Source organism: Pundamilia nyererei, unplaced genomic scaffold (genome assembly GCF_000239375.1).
Source record: "Pundamilia nyererei isolate P.nyererei 1_Seehausen unplaced genomic scaffold, PunNye1.0 scaffold00029, whole genome shotgun sequence".
In the NCBI taxonomy this organism is placed as follows: Eukaryota; Metazoa; Chordata; class Actinopteri; order Cichliformes; family Cichlidae; genus Pundamilia; species Pundamilia nyererei.
Window position 1 is genome coordinate 241,903 of NW_005187430.1, and position 25,405 is coordinate 267,307.

Genomic DNA, 25,405 nt, shown 5'->3' on the forward strand with positions numbered 1-25,405 from the left:
GTAGCTCAGGAGGTAGAGCAGGGCATCTACTGATCGGAAGGTTAGTGGTTTGACCCCTCTCTCCTCTAGTCAGCGTGTGGAGACTTCAAATGTAGTTAGGAAGCACTCAGTTTAGAAAAAGTGTGTGAATGTGGCATGTTGTATAGAGCACTTTGAGTAATATGTGAGGGTAGAGAAGTGCTATATGAGAATCAGTCCATTCACTGTCTGAACAGAGTTTTGTCATGGTATTTTTGCACTATTATGTATGTTCCAGCACATGTTGTTATTACATGGCTTGATTAAGGACATCTGGGGCCAGAGCTGAAACTGTTCTGGGCCAGCACAGGGCCAGCAGTGTGTCTGCAACTGGCCTTGTGCTGGCCCATGTGTGGGCCACCTCTGGCAAGCCAGATCTGGGCCACCAAAGGGCCGTCATTCTTCGCGGTAGGTGGGCCATGTGTAAGCATATTGTGTGGGCCAGATCCGGGCCATACCAATTTTTCTTTGTGGGTATCTGCCACATTACCTCCTGGTGGAGATTCATTACATATCAAACTCAGGACCTGGTGTGGGTCTGACCGCCATCACAGTATTTATTTGCAGACTGGTGAAAGAGTATATGAGTTGAAAAGTTTCATGGAGACTGCAGATTTAGTCACCTTTGTTCACTCGTGTCCGGTTTATTTAAGAAGGCCCTGGTCATACAAGTAGATGTAAGAATGATACACGAGTGCCATTTCTTTTCACCTTGTAATGCTTTTAAACCCTTAAAACCGTATTCCAAAACACGATGCTGTGGGCAGCAATCAGCACTTCAATCAAAATAAACACCCTGAATGATTGCATATGAAAGCAGTTAAAAAATACCTGAAATTTCTAAAACTAACAATAATTCAAAAACTAATATTACTAGTCCAAAACTGCCTTAGAATATTACTGTTGTTCATGCTATGGAAGAATGGCTGCCTAACACCAGTTTAAACTTCAAATGACATTAGCAGCATAAGGACCCAGTTTGAATTTACAGACACAAAAATACGATATCATCAGAATGAATCAAGAACAGTTTTTTGAACTCTACAAACAGAAACTGCAGTTTGCCCTCAGCATGACAAACATTTGCCTATACACAAACACTTAAACCAAATGAAATTAACACATTTTACACATCTAAACTATAGCTTACATATTTATGAACTGCCTTGATAAACGAGCAAGTCTTAATCTAACTGTGCGCTGCTTCACCCTCCACAGCAAGTGGAAAACCAAATTTGCTATAAGGACGGCACAATTTATTTCATCACAAAATGCACTGCTGTTGTTGGGTTCGTTTTGAGAAAAAGCCAATGTGTTAAGAAGTTGAAGTAAAAAAAAAAAAAATGCTGCCCTATCACAAAGAGCACCACAACCAGACAGTAAATGCTTTTTATTATGTGTGATAAACAGGACACTAAGGTAAAAAGTTGCAGGAAAGCCACAGTTCTCCTTATTTGGCAAAGCTCCAGCTAACATTTCTTCTTCTGCAGCTTTCTGGGCATCTTATTTAAATGAAAATTAGCTTTTTTTGAAGCTATAGGCCAAAATTATGAATGAAATTGAAATGACAATGTAGTTTCAATTTAATGAGCGTAAAAGTTTGTACATTTCTACTTTCTTCTACAAGTCCTGTTGTAAAGTTACAGCAGTGCAAAATATGCCACTGACAAATGTATTCAGATTCTCATACAGAAATGAAATGTTAAGTGTTACGCTTGATCCTAATCTGCTGCCAACTCTGTTTACATTGCTAGCTTAATAGCTGACACAACACAGAAAAAAAAACTGTTTATCACTGAGAATATTAAATCAGTAAAGTTAATTTCACTTCCGAAACATCATTTAATGTCAACACATAGACCCCTTGTTTGTTTACATTTGGATAAAATATAATGATTACAGAGTTGTTTTTTTTATCTTTATATCTGCAAATATGAACAAAGTACAAGGAAAGCAAGGACAGCTCGTTAAAAGAGGTTTTTGAAAAATATGTACAGTAAAGTATGACTGAACTAAAAGTCAAGGTTACAAAATCAGCACCGTATCACAAAAGATGTTGAGATTACATAACAGAAAGTGACGACGGTTGAAGACCTTTTAATGCTAAATGGATTCCAAGGACAATTCCAGGATGAGGGGCTACGTTTTGGCCATCAATGTTTTCTGTCTCTAAAATGCCCCCCCCAACCCCCCCCCAAAAATAATCTCCCCACACCTCCAAACCCAGAAAAACAACACATGAGGCAGGATTAATCATTAGGCAACTACAAACAATATGTACAAAATCCTCAATCACCATAAGCATAAATGTATTTAAGATATACTGGGATACAATCAAAAGAGAGACAAGCTCTATGGAGAGACAAGCATTAAAAATGAACTGAAGCCTATTTGGTCAAATGTGTTATTGTAAAAGAAACAAACAACAACAATAATGCACCACTCTCATGACTCAGAATGTGTTTGCAAGGTTGTAATAACAGAGATACGATAGTAGCTTCACTTCAGGTAACTACAGCCTTCAAGAAGTGTTTTAATATTGAAGTCTAGCTTTTTCGAAAGGACAAAATTTCAATGTACCCAAACACCCGTCGCTGACAGCTTCAAGTCAGGACTGATCCACGGATGCTGCCGTCAAGATCAAACTATTTGTGAGGCGTTTAACAGCTTGGATCCTCAGCAGGAACCTTTGAGCTTGGAGCAGAGCGCCACAAGAAGGAAAGGGTTTGTGGTTCAATTCATATTCCGTGCTTGTTTAAGCAGTTAAGTAAATAGATAAAAGGATGGATATTTGCATCTAGATTTACATCTTCAAAAGAACATACAGAACATTCTTTCTTCTTATCAGCCAACTCCAAGAAGCCTATTGACAGGAATCGCCTAGTGCTTGTGAGTTTGCACTCTTCCGAGCTTGTGAAGGCATGCTGCGCTAGCATTCTACTAAAGAATATTATACATATGTCAGAAAAAAGAAGAGTATTACGTAACACTGTCGGTCCTCTAGGTATACAACACCAGCTAACTCAGTATAAATGATATAGAAAACACTAAGGTCTACACATTAATACCGTGTCATGGTATCTGTAAACAATACCACTCAACCAGCTACGATACTGAAAGTTTTTCTTGCTGAAGCAAATAGTGATTTCTTTAACAAAACATCAAAAAACCTTGTTCATTATGTTTTAAATGCGTACATTGCCCAAATTTCTCTCTGTCAATCACAAAGAAACCCCTTGGAAAAAAACAAAAAAACAATCAGAGTTTATCTTCAAACACAGATCCCAAACCAGACCAGAGCCAACCCCACCTACTTCTTTAACCATCTATGGGGAGAAGGTGCACATGGTGGCTGATGGCCTGCTCCATGGAGCTTTTAAAAGCCTGGTAGGAGGAAGTGACGGGTAGGAGGAGGTGTTTGGACTCAGGCTCACTCTGAGGGAAGAGTCCCTCATCCCTCCAGTCCACACCTCTCCCTTCTTTGAATCCTAATGGGGAGGGTGTGAGAGGATGGAGGAAGGAGATGGAGGAAGAAGAGACGGCACTGACAGCTAGTAGCTTGGCACTTCCTGTGGCAAAGCGAAGGAGGTCCTGAAGGGAGATGGAGCTCCTTCCAACTGAGGAAAAACAGAAAGGGAGTATAAACATTTTAGAGCATAAATATTATCATCATCATTTCTGTGGGACACTTTGGGAAAACGTATCAACACATAAAACAGAGAGTTAGAAAAGGACCCACTACCACTTTTATCCATCCCAATGCAATATTTTTTATTTATAATAATAAAAAATAGGATTAACAGTTCACCTTCACACTCAAGCAGGAAGTGCCTCCAGAAGGTGACAACGGGCGTCTCTCGTTTCAATTTTACCTCCTGCTCAGAGAAGTTGATGGTGAAGAGCTGACCAATCTTCTGAGCTGTGAGATGATCACCAGCTTCGCAGAAAACTCCACAGAAGACAGATGGGAAGAGCTGAACCTGATCATAGTACAATGTAATTAGAGTTTTTAGCTTCACTTTTCTTCATTTCAACTTCTGAATACTCTATCTTGATGTTTAATAACATTAATTGCTGCTTTTTATATTAATCAGTCCAGTTTAAGTCACTTAGTCTTTGTTTTCCCATCAAATATTCCCATTTGTGTTAACAGGGTTACAAACAGCTCTGAGACATTTTTGAACTGATTTAGAAAAGGGTAAATTTCTTTTCAAACTTCAGTCACCTGATCAAAGACACCCAAGGTCTGTAGACCTTCCCGAAACCTGAGGATGAAAATAAGCAAAGTAAACACTGAAAATACAAGAAAGACCAAGGAAAACAGGAGAGTTATCACCACAATCATTACAATGGAAAAAGCATATCTTAAAAAATACAAAATAAGACACCTAAAGAAGATCAGCAGGTGCTGTTATAAGGAAGTGTTGTTTAATTTGGTTTCTTTTACTATTAGGACTACAATTAGTAACTAGGATGCACCAATCCAGGCTTTTCCCGTTCTAATATGCTACGATGTCTTGGTTTTATGCATCTGCTGATACCAAGTACTGATCTCATAACTGTGTTAAATTAATAACTGGATGTTCCACTGTGAGGATGAGACTAGTAATCTTTGTGTGTACGGCAACATCAGTTTCCACTTAAGCATTGCTTCCCCAACTCATTTAGTATTTATTCATAAAATAACAAATGACTAAGATCAATAACACTCAGGACCTTCTTGCTTGTGAGTAAAAGTGCGAACTATTGCAGCACCATCTGCCCAGAGTTGTATGGAACAAAGTTTAATATATAAATGGAAAATAATATTTGTGTGTTACTGTAGAGATGGATGGATTAGGATTCTCCTTAATGAGAGTAGGTCTGATTGAGGTCACATTCAAAGAATAGGTTTAATTACATTTAATGACTTAAAGCAGTACACCTCTGATGACCATAGTGGTAATATTTTTGTAAATTAGAAAAGGAGAATTATATTTTGACAAGCTTTTGTTGTTTTCTTTGTTTTCTTTATTTATATTCAGTGATGGAGTTTTAGCTGTCCATAAAGAAAACCGGGGTCATTTTATACTCTGCGTCTTATATTCAGAACAACGGTCTAAATAACATAAGCACCAGTTCAAGCCACAGCAGCCCTTTCTCCTCTAGGATAAAGCACACGGGGTCCTGGCATGCTTACGCTGACTTTGCTGGAGAATTACCTTCACTTTTCTTACACGGGAGCGATTAAACATCACACAGGCCATGCACTAGGGTGCTGCTATAACTATTTAAGACTGATTTCATACACATTTATGGGCACCTCTATTAGGTGACATTCAGAAAAGATCAGGACTGCAGTGCATGCAGGAAAACAGCCATCTACTGTACTTCCATGTTTATTTATCTTACCTCTGCAGTGGCAGCTGCATCCTGGTGATTATGGTGAAGCTCACCAAATCCTCCACCAGAGCCTCTCTCTCCTTCAGGCTGCTGATTGGTCGATTACAGCCAGCTAGTTCCAGGTACTCCCAGCTGACCGCCATGACTTCTTTTAGCTCTTCTAAAGACTCTGCCTCTGTGATCTGAAATGATTCGATCTCTATTTTAAAACTACCTATAATTTTATTTTATACGTTTTTAGCCACTGTGCCTTCCATGAAAGTTTGTCTTGTTCTTACCCTGGTGACCTGGTGGGTGAAGTGTGTGTCAGGGGTCATATGTGTGACATTGAGGGGACGGTTGGCTGGGTAGTTGAATAGACACTGATAGAGAGCACGCGAGAAGAAGCCAACAGGTGGACCACCATGGACCAGAGAGAGGGCCAGCAGGCAGCCGACATCAAAATAAAGGTCCTCACGCAGAGCTGAATAACATACACAGTCAGTGTCTTTGTTCAAATTTTTCATTTACATACAACTGCATAATGGCTTTATAACACAAAAATAAGCTTTGGAAGTACCCTCTGAGTCCAGCGCCAAGTTTTTGGATCCATCTGGGCCCTCGAACACTACACACTCCTGTATCTGCTGCATCAGCAGCTTCAGGAAGTACTCCTTGGCTGTGTCACTGTCCCAGAGGTTGTTGGGAAGGGGAGTCTGATCTATGTCTTTGAACCTGGACAAATAACATCCCACAGTAAAGAAGACAAATAGCAAAAAGTCTAAACAACAAGCACAACTCAGGAAAGCTTTTCGCCACTGACCTGACAGACAGAGTTTGTGTGGGGTCAAAATCAGCCCTCCTGACTAAGTCGAGACCAGCTGACAGAGCCTGGTCCCCGATCACCTCCACCTGGACACTTGGGGGATGAAGCTGAGGGACCAAAGACTGCAGGAGCTCTTCAGGCGATCCAGATCTTTCGGGTAAAGATGGTCTAAGAGACAGAGAGTGACAATTAAGAACAAATCCTGCATCCTCGATGAGGTACTGGCAGGTTAACTTGTACCTTTTACAGCTGATGGAGGAGTGAACTGAAGGCCTGTGGCGTTTGGACAGCAGACTTCTCCTCGGACCTCCCTGAGGAGACCTAACAAGGGAGGCTGGAGAACAAGGTAACACGGTTCAGAGTGTTTAGTCATCTCTCCATCAATTTATAAAGCAAAGAGGAGGCAGAGCTGAGTGACATGTTGTCTCAGACGTTGTCAAATATGAAAAAAAATGGAAAAGGTAGGATTAGCCAGTGTTTTACAAACATGGAACCAGCCATCATTAACCACCCATACCTTTCCCATCTGTCGCTTGTGTGCAATCAGTGCAGGCCCAGTCTTTAGTGTCCAACTTTAGTCCCGAACATTTCCTGTGAGTCCCTCTAGAGCCACACAGTCGGCAGCGGATCACCTCAAACCATCTGAGAAACACAAAAACAGAATTATAAAGTGATTCCCATAATATTTCCTAATCTCTAGATGATGAAAGCCAGAGAAATATCACTAATGATTATGCTTCACACAGCTGAGGAAACTAAGATCTGCTCCGCTGAGACAACAGCACTGAATTTTTTATTCCACTCATTTTATTGCTACACTTTGCCAGTCTTGATGCCTTACATAATGTAAAGCACAGCATTAGCACACAAACAGCTGCCCCTGTGCTAATGTGGTTCTGTTGTTTAAAGGATTTTAAGTTTTTTTTTAACAGTAACTAATGTCTTTATTTGATAAACAGCAGTTATAAATATAGATCCTTAGACGCAACTTTATTTCTTGACTATTTTTCCTGTTGGCTCTAAACAATTTTACAACATTTTTAACGTTCTATAAGAAATAACGTATGACCTTAAAACAAATACTTTTTTGTACTTAGTTTTTATTCTTTTCTTGTTTCTTAATCTCAGACTGTTAAACACCACTTAAAGGAGCAAATCTGAAACTGTCTCCAATAAGTCTGAACATTAATTGAATGGAGAAACTATTGAAATCTGATGGATTTCAATAGTTTCTCCACTTATGTACTGATATTAACCTTAAGAAACTCTGCTAACTTAGAGTCTGTATTTCTTTAATTCAAATAGGCCAAACTTTATTAATGTAATAACGCTTGCTGAACAGTGACATTCATAGACACCTCACCCTCATCTACCGGAACTTCAACACTATACAGTCCATTACATACAGTCCATTCATATTGCTATTCCTTTTGCACATTATTCAAACTGCTGACCGCTGTATATTTGACATATATGTATAAACACGCACACACACACACACATATATATGCATATATATTTGGAATACATATTAGTAATGTGCATACATTACTAATATACAGAAAATGTTGTTTTTACAAGCATCCTTAGATACGAAAGATACAAATCTGTAAACTAATGAAAGAAAAATATAAATGCCATACCCGCTCTTGGCAGAGTGTGTACAACCATTGTTGCAGAGGCAAGTGAGAGCGTCACAGCGTTTGTAAACCTCCAACAGTTCTGCATATGCATTTGCCTCCAACTCCCACGAGGCATCTCTGCAGGAAGCCCAGACAAAGGGTTCAGGTGGGGGGGCAAAAAACAAAAACAAACCAAAGCAAATAACAGTTTTTCCTGGACAAACAAGTGCTGAAACGCTGCAGATATAATTTAAGGTTACCTCTCTGGGATGTATATTCCCATTCTGAGCATTTCCTCCTGGAAGTTTTCCTTGTTGTTACACAGGGTACATCTAAAGAAGAACAGGCCTGCACTGTGGGCCTGACGCTAACACACAGACACGCCAATAAAAATACACAGAAATACAAAAAGTTACACATGCATTGTACTTTGTATATACAGTGGTCCCTTGCTATAACGCGGTTCACCTTTCGGGGCCTTGCTGTTTTGCAGATTTTTTTTGAGCAATTTTCCATACAGCGCATTGTGTTCTGCATCCTGATTGGCTGTAGAACATTGTCAATCAATCTGTCTCCTGTACAGTACAGAATGCATTCAGCTTGTCAAATTTACACGTCGACGAAACATTTTACACTGTCCAAGGCAGCCGCGGGTGCCTTTGGTTTCATTCTATAATACTGGACTTATTTTTCTACAAAGGTTTGAACTTTGAGAGTGTTTAAACAAAAGATACAAGTATGAAAATGTTCATGCCTGTCTGAGAAAAATGTATAAAGCGTGTAGTTAGGGATTTTACAGCCTTAAAACATCTATAATAATTGTAAAAAATTAAGTTTGCTACTTCGTGGATTTCACCTATCGCGGGTTATTTTTGGAATGTAACTCCCACAATAAACAAGGGACCACTGTAATATGGAGTGTAAAAAATGAATTTAATCTTCTCAAACTGAATGGACACAGTTTGGTGGTAGAACTGCAGATAATCAATTCAGCAGAGTCCAGGATATGCAGGACAGCCATATAAACCATTAAAAAAAATGCAGGACCACATATTCAGGGAATATTTCAAAACATTCAGCTCCCATGAAAGCAAAGTCGAGCTGCATTTCCTGTAAACCTTTCTAAATAGTACTAAATAGCCAACCCAACGTATAAAATCAGGGCTCTCTGCACACTCATGGTACCTGCACACAGTCTCTGTGGAACCAGCTGGTATGGCAGGATGGACACTTGAGGATGGAGTAAGACAAAACGGGATCAATAGAGTCCAGACAGATGGAGCAGGATCGAGGCAGACTGATGTCTAACCCAGTACACAGAGACTGGGAGGGACTATGATCTGGACAGTAAGATCTGGACACACAGACAGAGGGGCAGTTACTATCTTTTATATTTACAGTATTATAGTTTAGCAGTTTTATGCAGCTGCAGCTTGGAAGAGTTTTGCAATTTCTCTGCAATTTGGTGCATATACTTTTTAAAAGGAACCAACACTATTGAAGCTGAACTTTGACAGCATTTTACAGCAGTTTATATACTCAGTGATTGGTTTGGACATTTTTGTAATTTAGTTTTCAGTAGAATTAGATTCTTTTTGTGGCAGAAACAGTTTTTTATGGGTTCACAAAGAAGAGGTACATCTACTTCTTAATTTTTTCTTTACAGATACATCACTCCCAAAGTACTTGGTGATAAATGAATAACATTTTCACCTGCCTCTCTGACAGACTCCACTCTTAAATCACATCTGTGGATCTGCTGCAGCAACAGAGTAAGGATTACCACTTCTAGATGCAGACTGAGATGGTGTAGCTGGAGTAGGTCTAACCATAGAACTGATGAGGCAACAACGTAATAGGCCAAGAAAATAAATGGTGTGTTCTCCAAAGAAAGATCCACGATGTACTATCAGCTTCAAAGAAATAATAGCACAGGAGGAGACCCACCGAGAGCTGAAACTAAGCAATACTGGAAGAACATTTTGGAGAAAGAGCCAAGTGCCTGGTGGTAAATGGTAAATGGCCTGCATTTGTATAGCGCTTTTCTAGTCCATAGGACCCCAAAGCGCTTTACACTACATTCAGTCATTCACCCTCTGGTGGAACTCAGAGCAGACCATAGCTTTCTAGAACAAGAGCCAGTCAACAGCCAGTCAAAGACAGACATCCAACAATGAGTCTCTGGAATGAAGAGCTGTACACCATGAAGACCTGACATGAGCCATGCCTACTGGCTGAAGAAGCTAAATGCACTCCATGACCACCTTGCAACAAAAATAAATGGGCTGCTAACAGCAAATACTCATTCATCCAGCCTCTCCACATCATGACAAGATGAGTAGGCACTGGAAATAACACCAGAAGACATTCCCAGTGTGGTCAAATGGTTTCATAGAGGCGAGGTGATTCGAACTAAAGGGATGGAGCCACCAGAAGTCAGACTAAAAGATATACTGGACAACCAAAGTACCTAGGTGTCCCACAGGGTAAAGGAAAAATGATAAAGATGCCTGAATGTCAACAAGTCAAATACCTTCAGAAGGTAAGACAGGTGCTCCATCATTGAGGCTCTGTGAGCAATGGAAAGAGGAAGGGCAGAGATTAGTGAGTGTCAGACCCACAATCTAAGAAGATGACCCCCGAAGATGAGCTGAGATCAGTAATCAGGAGCATTAAATGGCCTAAATGACCTGTATTTATATAGCGCTTTACTAGTCCCTATGGACCCCAAAGCGCTTTACATTTCCAGTCATCCACCCATTCACACACACATTCATGCATTTTCATTGTAGCCACAGCCACCCTGGGGCGCACTGACAGAGGCGAGGCTGCCGGACACTGGCGCCACCGGGCCCTCTGACCACCACCATTAGCAGCTATAACCCCAAAACTGGAAGAGTGGCTCCTGCAGATTCCCAGCACAACATCAGATGATTCTGTTCAGAAGAGAGCAGTCCTACAAAAAGCTAAGTTACTGCCCAGAACCCTATATGTAAACTTAGCACACAAAGTAACTTGCTTTTGGTCAGTTGTTTCTTTGCTGTAACAATGTTTGTTGGCAATAAATTTTATACCACTGGAAAGTCTGTTTATTTTCTCTTAAATGTTGCCACATTTGTAAGCAAAATGCATTTGTGGATTAAGCAGTAGAGATGAGAATGTGGGTTGCATCCATGACAAATCTTAGTATGTTGCCCTAGTACGTTTGTCATACTAGGGCGACATAGAAAGAAACTAACACCCATGCATGTAAAGCCTATGTGTGGCAAACACTGAAAAATCAGCTTGTGTATATCTTTTATGACTACCGTTTGGCCACAGCAGGAGTATTTCATGTTAGCAAACAGTGCTTTATGCCTTTAACCAACCTACAAATACAATTAAAGAATTTAATGTGTTGTCAGCACTCACGGGAAGAGTCCAGTGAACTGGGAGACAAACATTTGCTTCCTCCCACAGGGGAAGTGAACCATCTTCCTACAGCTCCTGACATTACAGCCGACACATGCTCCCTTCTTCTTACAGCCAAAACATGTCTGAGATACATATACAGCACACAAGGAAACAGTAAATACAAACAGGCCCGCACACTTCAATCACAAATCACACCTAGAGGATTTGCTGTTGACCAAATGTAGAAGGGTGTTGGGATCTTATTTGTTGTATTTGCTCTACAGTATCTCACAAAAGTGAGTACACCCCTCACTTTTTAAGAAATATTTTATTATAATTTTTCAAGGGACAACACTGAAGATATGACACTTTGATATAATATAACAGTATAAATTTGATGTCTAAACTGCTGGCAACAAAGGCGAGTACGCCCTTAAATGAAAATGTCCAAATTGTGTCCAACGTGTCAATATTTTTTGTGGCCACCATTTTTTCCCCTGTGCCGGCAGCCCCAAACCGTGACATTCCCACCACCATGCTTGACTGTAGGCAAGACACATCTGTCTTTGTGCTCCTCACCTGGTTACCACCACACATGCTTAATATCATCTGAACCAAATAAGTTCATCTTGGTCTCATCAGACCACAGGACGTAATTCCAGTAGTCCATGTCTTTAGCAAACTGTTTGTGGGCTTTCTTGTGCCATGCAGACCCATTGTATGCAGTGTGCGGCGTACGGTCTGAGCACCGACAGGCTGGCCCCCATCACAACCTCTGCAGCAATGCTGACAGCGCTCTGGACATGATGCTGAGCACGTGGACTCAACTTCTTTGGTCGACCATGGTGAGGTTTGTTCTGAGTGGAACCTGTCCTGTTAAACTGCTGTATGGTCTTGGCCACCGTGCTGCAGCTCAGTTTCAGGGTGTTGGCAATATTCTTATAGCCTAGGCCATCTTTATGTAAAATAACAATTCTTTTTTTCGGATCCCCAGAGAGTTCTTTGCCACGTTGAACTACTAATGACCAGTATGAGAGTGATAACATGGAATTTAACACACCTGCTCCCCAGTGAGACTTTGTAACACTAACGATTCACATGACAATTAGGGAGGGAAAACTCGTGCTAATTGGGCACAATTTGGACATTTTCCCTCAGGGGTGTCCCCACTTTTGTTGCCAGTGGTTCAGACATTAATGCCTGTGTGTTGGAACATCAGATTTACACTATTCTACAAGCTGTACACTGATTACTTTACATTGTATCAGAGGGTTATCCCTTGAAAAGACATAATAAAAATATTTCCAAAAAGTGAGGGGTGTACTCACTTTTGTGAGATACTGTAGAGCTCTTAATATATGCAAGGTAATAATACTGAACTGCTCACCAGTCGAGCTGACCGGCGGGCCTCCTGTTTGATGTCCTCCACCAGGAAACCGAAGATGCCTTCGTCTTCCTCTCCTCGCTGATAAACTCCACAAGATGTTAGCTGAGACAAACACATGCTTACAATATTATTAAGACACACTCTTAACAAACAGACCCTTTTAAAGCATTTTTAATCTAAGAAAATACATCATTGTCACTTTATTTGTGGGACAGAAAAATACAAACCATGAGCCCTCTTGTTCTGTGGTGACTGTGCTCCCTCCTCTAATATTTACCTCCAAATAAATTCACTTAAATCATAATGAGGTCATAGAATAAATCATTTCCTTCTTTGTTTGCTTGTTTTATTTATTTATTTTTATATTCGATTGTGACTTGGTTTGTACAAGTCTTTCAGAAAGAATATTTTTAATGCTATAACTGTTGGTCAGGCACTTGTAAAGCAAGTCTCAATAAAATATGACTGCTTGAAGGCTGAAAAATACATATTCCTGTGAAAACAGAAATACTTGCAGGCGTTGTCTTACCAAGCAGAAGTAGTGGACAGAGAGTTTATGTTCTTTGAGTGTGACTTTCTCCCCAAACATGGCTGGGTCATCATCACTGCACCTACACAAAGCACAGCCTGCAGATACACACAAAATATGCAAACCTTCATTCAACTAAAAAAGCTTTCTCAAGGCCCTAAAAGACATCATCATAAACACTCATTAAGGTTTTAACGTATGTAAGGAGAAATGTGAAGATATAGCTTTAGTTGCTGATTTTCTTTTTTTTAACAGTAAGAGCACTATATCTAAAACCACAGCGCCAACACAACAGAGCTGAAAAGTCAAGCCTAACACACAACACACAGTGGCTGGAATTAGCAGTCAAAAGGTGGTTTAAATACACATTTGTCAACAAAAAAAAACAGCAGCAGGAGATATTGACTTCCAACTGTGTGTGAAAGTCACTCACACTCCTCCTGGACACTGTTTGTGTGTGTCTCCTGCGACCTCCTTGCCTTCTTCTTCATGTTTGTGTGAACCAACCCTGCAGGAAAATGAAAGACCACATTTACTGAGCTTTTACAAACACTGTCATCACAACATGCTCACTACACAACGCAGTGGGTTATTGAACAAATGCTTCCAACCTGACCATATTTGACTTCCCTGAAAAGAATTCCAGGTTGACGATAAACTCCTAAGCTTTCTCATTTTTACTAGTTTTTTCATAAAAATGGTTTGGAATGAATCTAGAGACATATTCTAGCCCCAAATACCTGTGACTGTACGGTCATTAAACTGAAAGTGAAGCTAAAGTTCAACATAAAATTTAGAGCTCAAATTTGTTTAAGCTCTAAGAGTAAGGCCTGCACCACTTGCACATATGCAGATATTTCAAGCAAAGTCATTATGATATTACAAAAATTACATTATATAACAAGAACGATTTGACTCATCACAAAATATATTTTTTAATTAAACAAATAAGAGTAGAAAGTTAAAAGAAAACTCCCCCTCAGCGTAAACTTTAACAATAAAATACATTTAGAATGTCTGAGGATTGAAGAGACAACACTATTTATTTTAACGTAATGTATCCTTTAGCATTCATGGTGCCTTTACGGATGTAATAGCTTAAAAAACAAAGTGAGGTGCTTTCGTGCTCTTTCTTTGTTACCTGGGAGGACATGCCTACAGTTGCTCCTACATTTCCAAAAAATATGTCACGTTTTTATTAGTCAGGCAAAAGGACTGTTTTATCCATTTCACTTCAGCAACCATCCTGGTGTCAACTCCAGGCAATTATTTAGGCAGAAATAATGCTCTTAAATTATTTAGGCAGCCTTTCAGATTAATCTGCATTTTTCATTTTTTATTCAGCCTGTTTGAAGCTTTTTTTTTTTTAAATACATATGGTTAAAATACTAATTGAATTGAACAAGCGTATATTTTTAGCAAAAATAATATTTTCTTTTGATTTTATTTACATTTTACAAAGAGGTCTCATTTTATTAGAAACAAGGTTGTATACCGGAAGTCACTGACGGCCTCTCATAAGGTTAATCGAGCCTGAAAGTCTTACAGTGATGTGTCGTTTTGTTTTGTTACACACACACACCGAAAAAAACAAAAACACATAATAATATCAGCTAAATAAAAATAAAAAACAACAACAATGAAAAGGTAATCTTTATGCCTGGAAAGATTCTTCTTTTGATATTTCCTTAACTACAACTAATATTAGTATTTAACTATAAAAGCATTCAAATTATTTTCTGTGGCAGCTCTAAAAGCTTCCGTTGTGCTAAGATCGACAGCTCTCTCTGTTAGACCTACAGTCGACCAAATGTTCCTAACATGATGCCTAACATTGCGTTATAGCTACTCCATTATACTCCTATCTGTAAACATTTAGTCGGAAAAATACAGTAAGTGCAAGAAGGAAAATAGGAGTTTGAACACGTTCAGCTGAGACGTTGACATCAAAGAAAGGCTCGGTTTCAAACGCAACCTAAACACTACAAAATGTTTCTCCGGTGACCTACTTTACATTCAGGGGCGAAGAGTGTTAGTTTGCGTCCATTTTCCTGTCGTTTTTTGAAGGCTTACTCCCAATGCTTTTGTTTATTTCCGACTAACACCGTCGAGTTTTTAAATTTCCCTCTTTCAAAACAAAAGAACCTTATTTCCGCTTCCGCCTCTTCTTCGTTTGCTTTAGAGGATTTTTCGCACTAGGTTCTCATTTGCCTACATGCGCGCCCCCTGATGGTTGGTGTTGATAATGCTCTCAATAATATTAAACATCTCAACAGATGGTGAAAAACTAAGATATGTGGAGGAAATAAATCCTGATTAAAAACAGTGTCTCCATAATATATACACAAACTACATTTTTAAGGTAGGTAAAGTTTTCAGAATTTTATTAAAATGAAACTTTGGTAATCATGATACACACTTGGTATTTCAAAATTAACATGAGTTAAAGGTTATGACTTTGACACATATCTCATTATTTGGACTTTTGAATAACAACAACAACAACAACAACAACAACAACAACAACAATAATAATAATAATAATAATATGGTTCTTAGCAGGCCTTAAAATTAGGTAAATGCAGCCTCAGATGAACTACAAAACATGACATAATACACAGTGTTATTATTTATTAATAAAAACTAAGCAAATATGCAGAAACAGTTTGTGAAAAAGCAAGTAAGTTAATAAGATTCAGTAACTTGAGGAACCACCTCTGCCAGTAATAAGTCACTTGAAGGTTGAAGATTTTTTGTCCAATTTTCTCCCACATCACTTGTCATCAACTTTTCTTTAAAAAATGTTGCTTCAATTCATTGATGTTTACAGATATTCCTTTATGAATAGCTCTCTTAATAACTCACTACAGTCTGGTTGATGTCTGGACTTTCACTGGCTGCAACACCGTGATATTTTTTTCTTTTTAGATTTGCTACTGTGCTTGGTCTAACTTTGCTACTGCATGATCCACTGAAAGGAAAGGTGTACACCCTTTTAAACTATACAATACCAGGAGCATCCAAAAAATAAATATCTCTAAAATGACAATTTCTGTTTTGGCCCTTGGCTATTTTAACTTCCAGCAATTTAATCCTTATAGAACACATATGCTGCGGTGGTTTTTCAATAATAGTGGGTGCTACAGGACAACATCTCCCTATAACAACAGCTCTATTTTCACATTATCATTCAAAAACTGTATTTACACAGTTTATCTTTGTTTATTACCATTATTATTAATAGTAGTAATAGTAGAAGTAATTTATGATCTGAAACATTTAAATGCGACAAATATTTTTAAAAAACTAACAAATCAAGAAGTAGGCAAATATTTTTTCATGGCACTATTTAACATATATTGTTGCACTTGTCTCACTTTCTTCGCTGTCCTAAGTTACTTTCCACCACTAAAGGACAGTTTAGTGGTGGAAAGTAACTTAGTATATTTACTTGATTACTGTCCTTTGAGTTTTTTTACTTCACAATAGTTTGATTGAAGTAACCGTATGTTGGTTTTAGCTACTTATCATTATACTTCTACTAATATATGTTACTGCATTATTACAGATTAAGCTTAAATTCATTAGAACCATCTCCTGTTGCTTTACTAAAGGAATAGAAACATTAATGAATCAGTATTATGATCTAATCGCTACTCTCATTTATATAAGTCTGCATAATGAGCACTTTTAGTTCAAGTTAAACCTTCCGTACTATTCCATCCGTGGCTTAATTAGGCTACAGTTAGTTTTTACTTACTTTCATGGCATACATCTGTATGAGGGCCTAAAAAACTATCCATGTGTTTAATGTCTGCACCGGATTTGTTTGTGAGCAAATATTCAGTTTTGCCGCTAGATGTGGCGAAAGCACTCCCGTGCTGTTGCTGAGCCTCCCGTGGTACCCTGTCAGAACATTCTTGAAATGTCCCCGTATGTGCGTTGTGTGTGTGTGTGTGTGAGAGAGAGTCTGTGTCGTCACGGGGCGAAGGGCGGTGCCCCCAGGTAAGCACATCAGCACCCTCCACATCACAAACACACGCCCAGAGCAGCACACAGAGGAGGCACAGTACTGAGAGTAGCCGAGACTCCCTGGAGCCAGACACACACTTCCCTCCGCTCAGGCTAAGGACGGAGCTCACAGAGAAGGAGGCAAAAACAGCCGCAATATTTGGAAACATCGAAACAAGGAAGTTGGATACAGAACACAGCGGGAAGCATGTTCAGCTGGGTCAAACAGGAGCAGGGTGGCAGCAACAAAGAAGGAGAGATGTACCAGACCGTTACGGAGGGACTGCAGACTCTTTACACCAAGAAGCTGCTGCCGCTGGAAGAGACCTATCTCTTCCATGACTTCCACTCCCCGGCCCTAGAGCCTGCTGACTTCCAGAGTAAACCCATGGTACTGCTGGTCGGCCAGTACTCCACTGGGAAAACCACCTTCATCAGGTACTGACCTACAACTGACTAGTGTTCTTGTCTGTGAAGAGGCTGGAAGGGCCGGAAATTGTACTAGATGTAGGGGGAAAAGCCCACCTCTATTTTTGTTGCATCACTTGAATGTTATTTGTTGGGACCTCGTGTCATATCTCGTTAAAATATCACAGTTGAAGACGCGTTTGATTTCATCTAAACTCGAAATATAATTGAAAGACAAACTCCGTGGGGATCCCAAATTTGTGCCGAAGTGACTTTTACTATCCTTTCTTTCTATACTGTGAAAAATATGTGGCATGCTATTGAAAACAACACATCTTAAGGCTCATGGGCATTGGGAGTGAGCTGTGGCATTATAAATGACAGGAAGCACACAAGTTAAATTCACAGCCGTGACTTATACAAACAGAGTGAGATTTCAACACTACCGTGCCTTCATCAGAGTCAGAGTGGACAAACACACAAGGAAAACACAGCCAACCCTTTGAATCTATTAGATAATGAATCGAAGTTTAAATTATTCTGTTCCACTATTTCAGAAACAGAGAAAAAAAATGACATGACCACCTCAGTTAAGTGCGATAGGCCAAAGTAAACATAATTGCTATGTAAGTGGGGTGACATCATATCAGGAACAGAACCAAAAATACAGTCTGCTTTTAAAGGTCATCAGGGTACAAAAATAATCACCAAACAAACCAAAAACCACATATAAGCATGTGTCATGGGCAAAACCTGCAGGAAACATGACAAGTCACCTTTTCATGTGCTATGTCACTGTGTTCAAAGTGAAAAGTCAATATTTCTGTCAGTGGTGCCATGAACTGCACTGCACTGCTGCTAGGAGATGATGGCATTTTTGGATTATCCCTTACCTCTCACTGGTAAAATGAAACAAACAGCAAGAGAAAAAAAAGTGTGCCTCTAAAAGATTTTAGGGAAGGGGAGAAACTAAGTCACCCTTAGAATTCAATTTCAAAATTAGATTTTGATTTTTTTTAAACCCTGAAACGATCTGAAATTTGATTTAAAGGTTCATGCAGCTGAGTAGGTAAATACAGGTAATTACACTGCCATCATGTTTATGTTTTGACACTGTGTGTGAATTCTATAACCTGCAATCATGGAATAAGGTAAAAGTTAACTGGAACAGTTCAGGATCCCTGCCAGTTTAGGTTCCTCCTTCAATATTGGACAATTGCTCAATAAATAATTTAGCTGCAAAAGAAATAATATGTAAGGGCCAGATTAAAAGTCTGTAGTTCTTTTCTTTATGGGCAAACTGACAGTAGAATTGTCCTGTTGCATAAACCTTAATAATACATTTTCAGTTTTCTGGTTAAACTTCCAGATGATTAGGTGTGAATAAAAAGGCAGCTTGGAGACCACGTGCTGATGGAGTGATTTTTATTACACTGGAAAGACTTCATGTGAAATTATGTCAATTTAAAGCCCTTCCATGTTCATGAAAAAGGCATGAACATGTATCATAGCAAATTGTAACATGTCAAACAAGTGAATGCAATCTCAGAGTGAATTCTGGTCACATAAAATCCAATCCAACTAGCAGGTCTATAGTTACAGGTTTAAAAAACATTTAAAAAATGTCTTTACTAAAAGAAGACTACAATTAATATTTATTTTCAGTCAAAGATGCAGGTCAACATTATCAGGGGAGTTTTCACTTCATACAAAGTTTTAATGGCTTTTGGAATTAAACCAAACTTCCTTCTGTGTGTCTTACCTGCTGCACCCCTGATAGCACTAGCTTAAACTAGCCATAGAGGGCCTTATGTGTGAGCTTGCTTTTAATCTTACCATGCCATTAATAAGAGTAGTTTAGTATTGAGCTGTGTGGGGACAATATTCCTTAAAAAAGCTCAGGAACCTGTTCTCTCTGTATGACCCAAGCTTTGCTGAGAATCAGAAACAGTTTCCAAAAGTAGCAGAGTCTCATTTTCCCATAATAGAAATGAATGTTGCAATTACCAAATAGATTGGCCAATTTTCCAAAGGAATTTTGCATTACTTCTTCTCTTTAGGGTTTTGACATATTTAATCTTAATGAGTTAATCACTAAGGTTGTAACAGTCTAACCACCTCTCGGATAAGCTGTTAGATTAGTTTCCATGAATTTGCAGCCGGGCTTCCTGCAGAAGAATTGAAAGTCCAACATGCACCTGCAGATTTTGTCACTGAAGGTCTCATGGTGTTTTTTTTTTTTGTATGTGTGAATGTGTCTGAGCCTTTTTCAGAACTTCATTGATGTAATGGAAACAAATAAGGCACATTCATAACTCTGAATGTGAATGATGAGTGAAAACAGTTGTTTTGGCAACAAGGCAGACCAGCAGATTTGACCTGCAATCCCTTCAAGTCTTACACAAGCTGCAGAGAAACTTTGGCAGTTAGTAATGTGTGTGTGTGTGTCTGTGGGGTAGGGGGTGGTGTGGGCACAACCGAAGCTCCACCTTGCGCCGGAATGCTCTGAATCATGGGAACATGTTGCCAGTAAATTGCCGAGTCAACATATTTTCTTCTTCTTCTTGTCTCACAAGGGTGAACTGAAACCCTGGCGTAAGCTGTGGCCCAGTGGGCGGCTCGATAGACACGAACAGGTCTTAGTGCATTCTGTTTGGACAGTAGTAGTAATCTGACCAAACCTGCATCTATGTTAATTGATGATAACTATTAGCATATTTTCTATAATGTATAATCCCACTAAAACTCACAATTTCCTAACTGAACACAAATGACCAAACAGTGTAACTGTTACACAGCTATAAGGAAATGCTTGGAGAAATGGGAAGATTATGGGTGGAAGCTCCAAAATCTCTGCATGAATGACAGAAGTAATTATTTCATAGGAAACTAAAGCCTAACAAAATAAGATTATAAACATCTCCAGGTGTCTTTGTGTGAAGAGTTGGGAATGCATTAATATCCATGAATGTTCAACCACTGCTGTAATATATTTGTCCACCTGTCCTTACAAATTAGTGAAGCAGCAGGCAACAATTACTTTTAGCCAAAATATGTCAGGTGTGCTAACGTGGGTCCTCGGCATTTTACCTGCCAAGTTTGAAGAACACTGTATGAGCGGTTGTCAAGAAAGGAGAAGAAAAGATATTTCTCACATTTTTCACAAGTTGCACAAAGATAAAAATGCACATAAACAACTACAATCAGAGTGGATCTTCCACAATTTTTCAAACTGCAGCTAGAGGTGGAAATTCTTGTGGATCAGCAGCTGAATGAAAACATGAGGGAAGATTATGACTAAACTGTAAGGCCACGTGACATGTAACATTAAAGGGGCTGTCGTTTCTGACATTTCAGTATAGGGGCATGCATGGTAGTTTTCCATCCTTGGGTCTTGCACACTCTTTGAAGTGTGCGCTGTCCACAAAGACAGGAGATGACGAGAAAGAGCCATCTTCCCTCTCTTCCTTCCTTTCTCACTTTTCTTTTATAAGGAAAAGCAAGTGGAAAAGTAGACAAGGTCAGTGTTGAGATGAAAGGAAAGGAAAAAGATTTATTTTCAAAGTCTGTGCAAACACAGCTGTTCCATTACAGAGATCAGAGCCCTGTGTGACTGAACCTCAGAAACTGGCCAATGGCCTGCTTTTGTGACAATAGATCTGGGATTTCCCTTGGCATCAAATTAAAAGTCAAACTGCTGTTTAAGTAATTAAGAATAGCTTTAACGATCAACTTAGCCCTTTTAGTCTCTTTTTTTTAAAGACTAAAAAGGTTAAAATGTGCTGTTTCAGAATCATAAATGTGTGATTATCTATTTCTTGTCTGTAACAAACCTGATCATAAACTGAATATTTTTCTTCTTAAACACCCAGTCAGTGATAATGGGTGAACAGTTTTGGGACAAATTTACATAGTGGTGTTGATGTCTGACCGATGTGAAGCTGATTTTCAATAGTTCATAATTAAATGTATCAAACATTGGGTTTCTCCCTGTTAGCCAGTAAACTCTGGCTTATTAATTAACCCAAGACCTAACAGTTTGAAAGCCTGACTATTAGCCTTGGAAAAGTCAAAAAACAGTTTTAGTTGTTACGTTAGAATGTTTTAGCACTTAGTTTCTATCTGATTTCAGAGACTTTTCATATGATTTTGTGCTCAGCTCTGACAAAGTAATTATTGTAGGTGATTTTAACATGCAGATGTTGAAAATGACAGTCTCATTAGATTCAAGTGGCTGATGAGGTTTAGAAGTATCACTATTATTTTCTACCATGTGCAAACGCAATGCAGAGCAGCTACCTAAACTTTACTCCCACAGAGGTAAATTATTTGATTATTGTGTTACGTCATCACTATATATGACCCTGGATTCTGTGGTTTTTTAAAAAGGAAGGCAACAAGTAAGACATGCTTGACTCCCTGCTATAACTCACAAATGTGCAGCTTAAAGCAGATAATCCATAAGCTGGAGAGGAAATGGCTTTGCACTCATTAAGAAGATCTTTGTTAGGCCTGAAAAAAATAGTACGATTTCCAAGCTTTACAGTTTTTGAAAAAATTGATTAACAATATATTTGTCATCGTTCAAGGAAAACAGTAACAATCCAGCTTTCTTCTCAGGACTGTAGCCCGACTGACACACAGTCAGAGCTCTGTTGGGCCAACCGTACTTTAACTTTCACAAATAAAATGTTAACCATTAAAACAATTTTTTGTCATAGGGTAAACACAGATGTATCATTATATACAGCGACGTCAGTAGCTGCTGATATTTACTTAGACTCTTCTTTCTAGCAATCATTGAGTTCATGGCAAAAAAGTCTTTCTCTAAAACATCATTGTGTCTTTTGGTCTAAAGTCTTGTAGGAATGGGGTCTCCATTCCTACAAGACTGCTAAAAGAAGTCTCATTAATTATTAATGTTTTTATTTAAGGTTGTGGTAATAAACCATTACTTAAAACACCCTTATTTGGTCCAGCTGTCTGAGCTAATTGTAGACTCATTTTTAACCTTCGTTTTATTTAAAAAAAATCTTGTGTTATGCAATCTTTTGGAAGGTGATATTATTGTGTGAACCACATGAGTTGTGTGTTCAACCACATGAAGTTTATGTTAGCCAACATATGCAGGATCTAACATGTGCATTCCATTCTCTTGCCCATGCTTTAGTTTCGGCCTGCACCACCCTAATCTTGCTCAATCCTGTTTTTTATTTTCAGTATAGTTACCTGTTGTATTTAAAAGCAAATTAAGCACTTTTTACATTATTACTCATTAAGAGCAGGATAATGTGCTGTGTTAATGTAACTGTTGTGACATAACATCCATAAAAGTCCTGGTCCCTTGTATCCTAATGTACTATCCAATTGTTAATTAACGATGGAACAACCTTTTTTCTGGGTGGAAGTTTTCAACTTTTTAATTCTTCCTTGTTTTTTAAGCCTCCAAAAACTTTTAGAGCCTTGATGTTTATAGATAAATACCTTTATTTTAATGTTTGAAAACTTAACAGAAACACCTCAGTGTACTCAATAAAACTTCAGAAAGTATTTCAGTTTGGACATTAGGCATGGTTTTGGCAAGGCACTGCTGACCCTAGTAGAATATTGTTATTGTAACACTGCTTTCTATTCACCCTTTTTTATGAAGCCTAAAACGGTGGGGGTACCCAGACTCTACTGAATGAAGGTGTCAAACAGAGCACGTCCAAGAAAAGTAAACCATTTGTGTGACTTGTGTATTTCATTTATTTTTCCATCTTATTGGACCTGTTTTTGGACCTGGATTTTCAACAATGATTTGACCGAGACATTCTAACAGATGTAGAACTTGATTGCAAATTTCTGGACTACACTAAAACAACGTTTTTTTCGAACACTCTTATTGTTGTAAGTATGGTAAGATCCTGAAAGTCGTTAAAGTTGAACTACATATATTCTGTCTTTGGCTCAGGTATCTACTGGAACAAGATTTCCCTGGGATGCGGATCGGTCCTGAGCCAACCACTGATGGCTTTATAGCAGTGATGCATGGTGAAAATGAGGGGGTTGTCCCAGGCAATGCTCTAGTCGTCGACCCCAAGAAACCCTTCAGGAAACTCAACGCGTTTGGAAACTCCTTCCTCAACAGGTAAAGGCATGCGCACATTAAAGAAGGAAAAACACAGCTTAAACAACCCTCAGTGTCCATCTAGATATGTTTATAAACCTGGAATTCAAAGAGGGTTTTAATATTTGATGTACAGTATTTTATGAGAAAATCGAGTTCCCTCAGATATAATTTTTATTTACCCCTCAGAGATCCAAGTCATTAAGGGCGGCAACCCAAACCTTAACCCTACCCTAAGACTAGGCCAGAACAGAACTATTATGTCAAGATGTGAATAGTTTTTTTATGTGTGTTTTGTTGTTTTCAAACTGTTTAAGCAAAACACCAACTATATATTCTGATTGCCTAGGGTTAGATTTAGGTTTGGGGTCATGATAGAGTAGACCTCAGAGGATTAAAAATCTCCATTTTTGGTGTCAGACCACAGACTGCGCAATATTACCCCATAAAACCAAAACACAGGGTACAAAAAACAGACCTTCGACATCCTACCTTACTATAAAATGATAAAAATGTAAGTTTTTAAGAAAACAAAATAAAACGTCGATGCACCCTTGCTGGTAAAGACTAGCTAGTCGGATCGTTAGCCAAGGCCATTTTTTTGTTTCTTTTCAATTTTGAAATTCTGTTTTGGTTCTCTGTTTGAGTGAAATTTGTTACAATAATTAAAAGCAAAATTTAATCATGAGAAAATTATGATTTATTTATTAAAGAGAATATGATGGAGAAACCCTTGTTGGCGAGCGGTGCGGTAAGCCCTTTAGTTTAGTTGGTCACCAGGTTTGTTCATATTTCAGGAGGGATTTTGGACCACTCCTCTTCTTGGTCTGATGGAGACCAAAACAAAGAATCAAGCAAAGCCAATCAAATAAAATGTAACTCAGACTGACTGATCTATAATAGCAACACACAAATCGACCAGTGGATCACTCCATATACTGAAGGGCTCTCAGGATGTTTGCCTGCTGATCTCCAGAACCATTAATCATTTTAATTGCTGGTCATTAGACTTAATTCCTTTTTTCATCATGCAGCTGAGGTCATCGATGAAATACAGTACAACTGAGAAAACTGGTGATTTCTCCTGATGGAGAGAGACTGAGGAGTATGGAACAACAGATCTATAGACTTCTTAGATGTGCTGTGATTTATTTGTTGCTTTTTCTGTATAGATTATATTCATGCAGACAGAATGCAGAGAGGTTGGATAAATAAGATGGGTGCAGACTGATGTGACATTAGAGACCCGGTCCTCAAAGAGATCAACAAGATCTTAGAGAATAATTCCATGTAATTGAGGGTTTGGTCTTATTTTCTGCCTTTGTAGATTGTTGTCACTTTGTTTCACTACTTTTCACACAGACAGACACACCCAAGAACCAAAGTAGCTAAATCCAGAAGAAACTTTTGAATAGGCTATTTATCATACTCATGGGATTACTTTACATATACTATTCCAATGACGTCAATGTGTAAGTCTGTACATATGTTTACAGCAGATAGCTCTCATTCACGTGTAATACACATTTTGAATATGGGCTTTTTTTTTTTTTCTTTTTTTCGACGCTCTTATGACCTTGCTCCCACTTTGGCAAACACCACTCCATGAACACAAAGAAATGCTGGCACTTCCTCCCACTTCTGTCACTGCTTTCCTCAAAACATTTACAACGTGGGAAGTGACCTCTGTCCCCCCACACTGACATATAAACACTATTAGCTGTCAGATTCCAGAGTTTGT

General features: G+C 38.8%; 2 protein-coding genes across 2 annotated transcripts in view; one reads left to right on the forward strand and one right to left on the reverse strand.

The window, feature by feature from the left end:
- Positions 1-1,587: 1,587 nt before the first annotated feature.
- g2e3 (G2/M-phase specific E3 ubiquitin protein ligase) lies at positions 1,588-13,590 on the reverse strand. The gene is made up of 16 exons (XM_005728692.2): positions 13,570-13,590; positions 13,137-13,234; positions 12,608-12,709; positions 11,239-11,363; positions 9,013-9,181; positions 8,088-8,194; positions 7,849-7,965; positions 6,723-6,847; positions 6,446-6,539; positions 6,203-6,373; positions 5,960-6,114; positions 5,679-5,863; positions 5,410-5,582; positions 4,244-4,283; positions 3,827-3,998; positions 1,588-3,635 (listed from the first exon to the last, which is right to left on the reverse strand). Exons 2-16 carry the CDS (start codon positions 13,194-13,196, stop codon positions 3,337-3,339), a joined length of 2,094 nt encoding a protein of 697 aa, XP_005728749.2. The 5' UTR covers positions 13,197-13,234; positions 13,570-13,590; the 3' UTR covers positions 1,588-3,336.
- Positions 13,591-17,043: 3,453 nt separating this feature from the next.
- ehd4 (EH-domain containing 4) overlaps positions 17,044-25,405 on the forward strand; it is a 37,257-nt gene continuing 28,895 nt past the window's right edge. The window contains exons 1-2 of the mRNA XM_005728565.2: positions 17,044-17,585; positions 23,509-23,685. Coding sequence (XP_005728622.1) covers positions 17,356-17,585; positions 23,509-23,685 — 407 coding nt within the window. The 5' untranslated portion in view covers positions 17,044-17,355. The remainder of the gene's footprint in view (positions 17,586-23,508; positions 23,686-25,405) is intronic.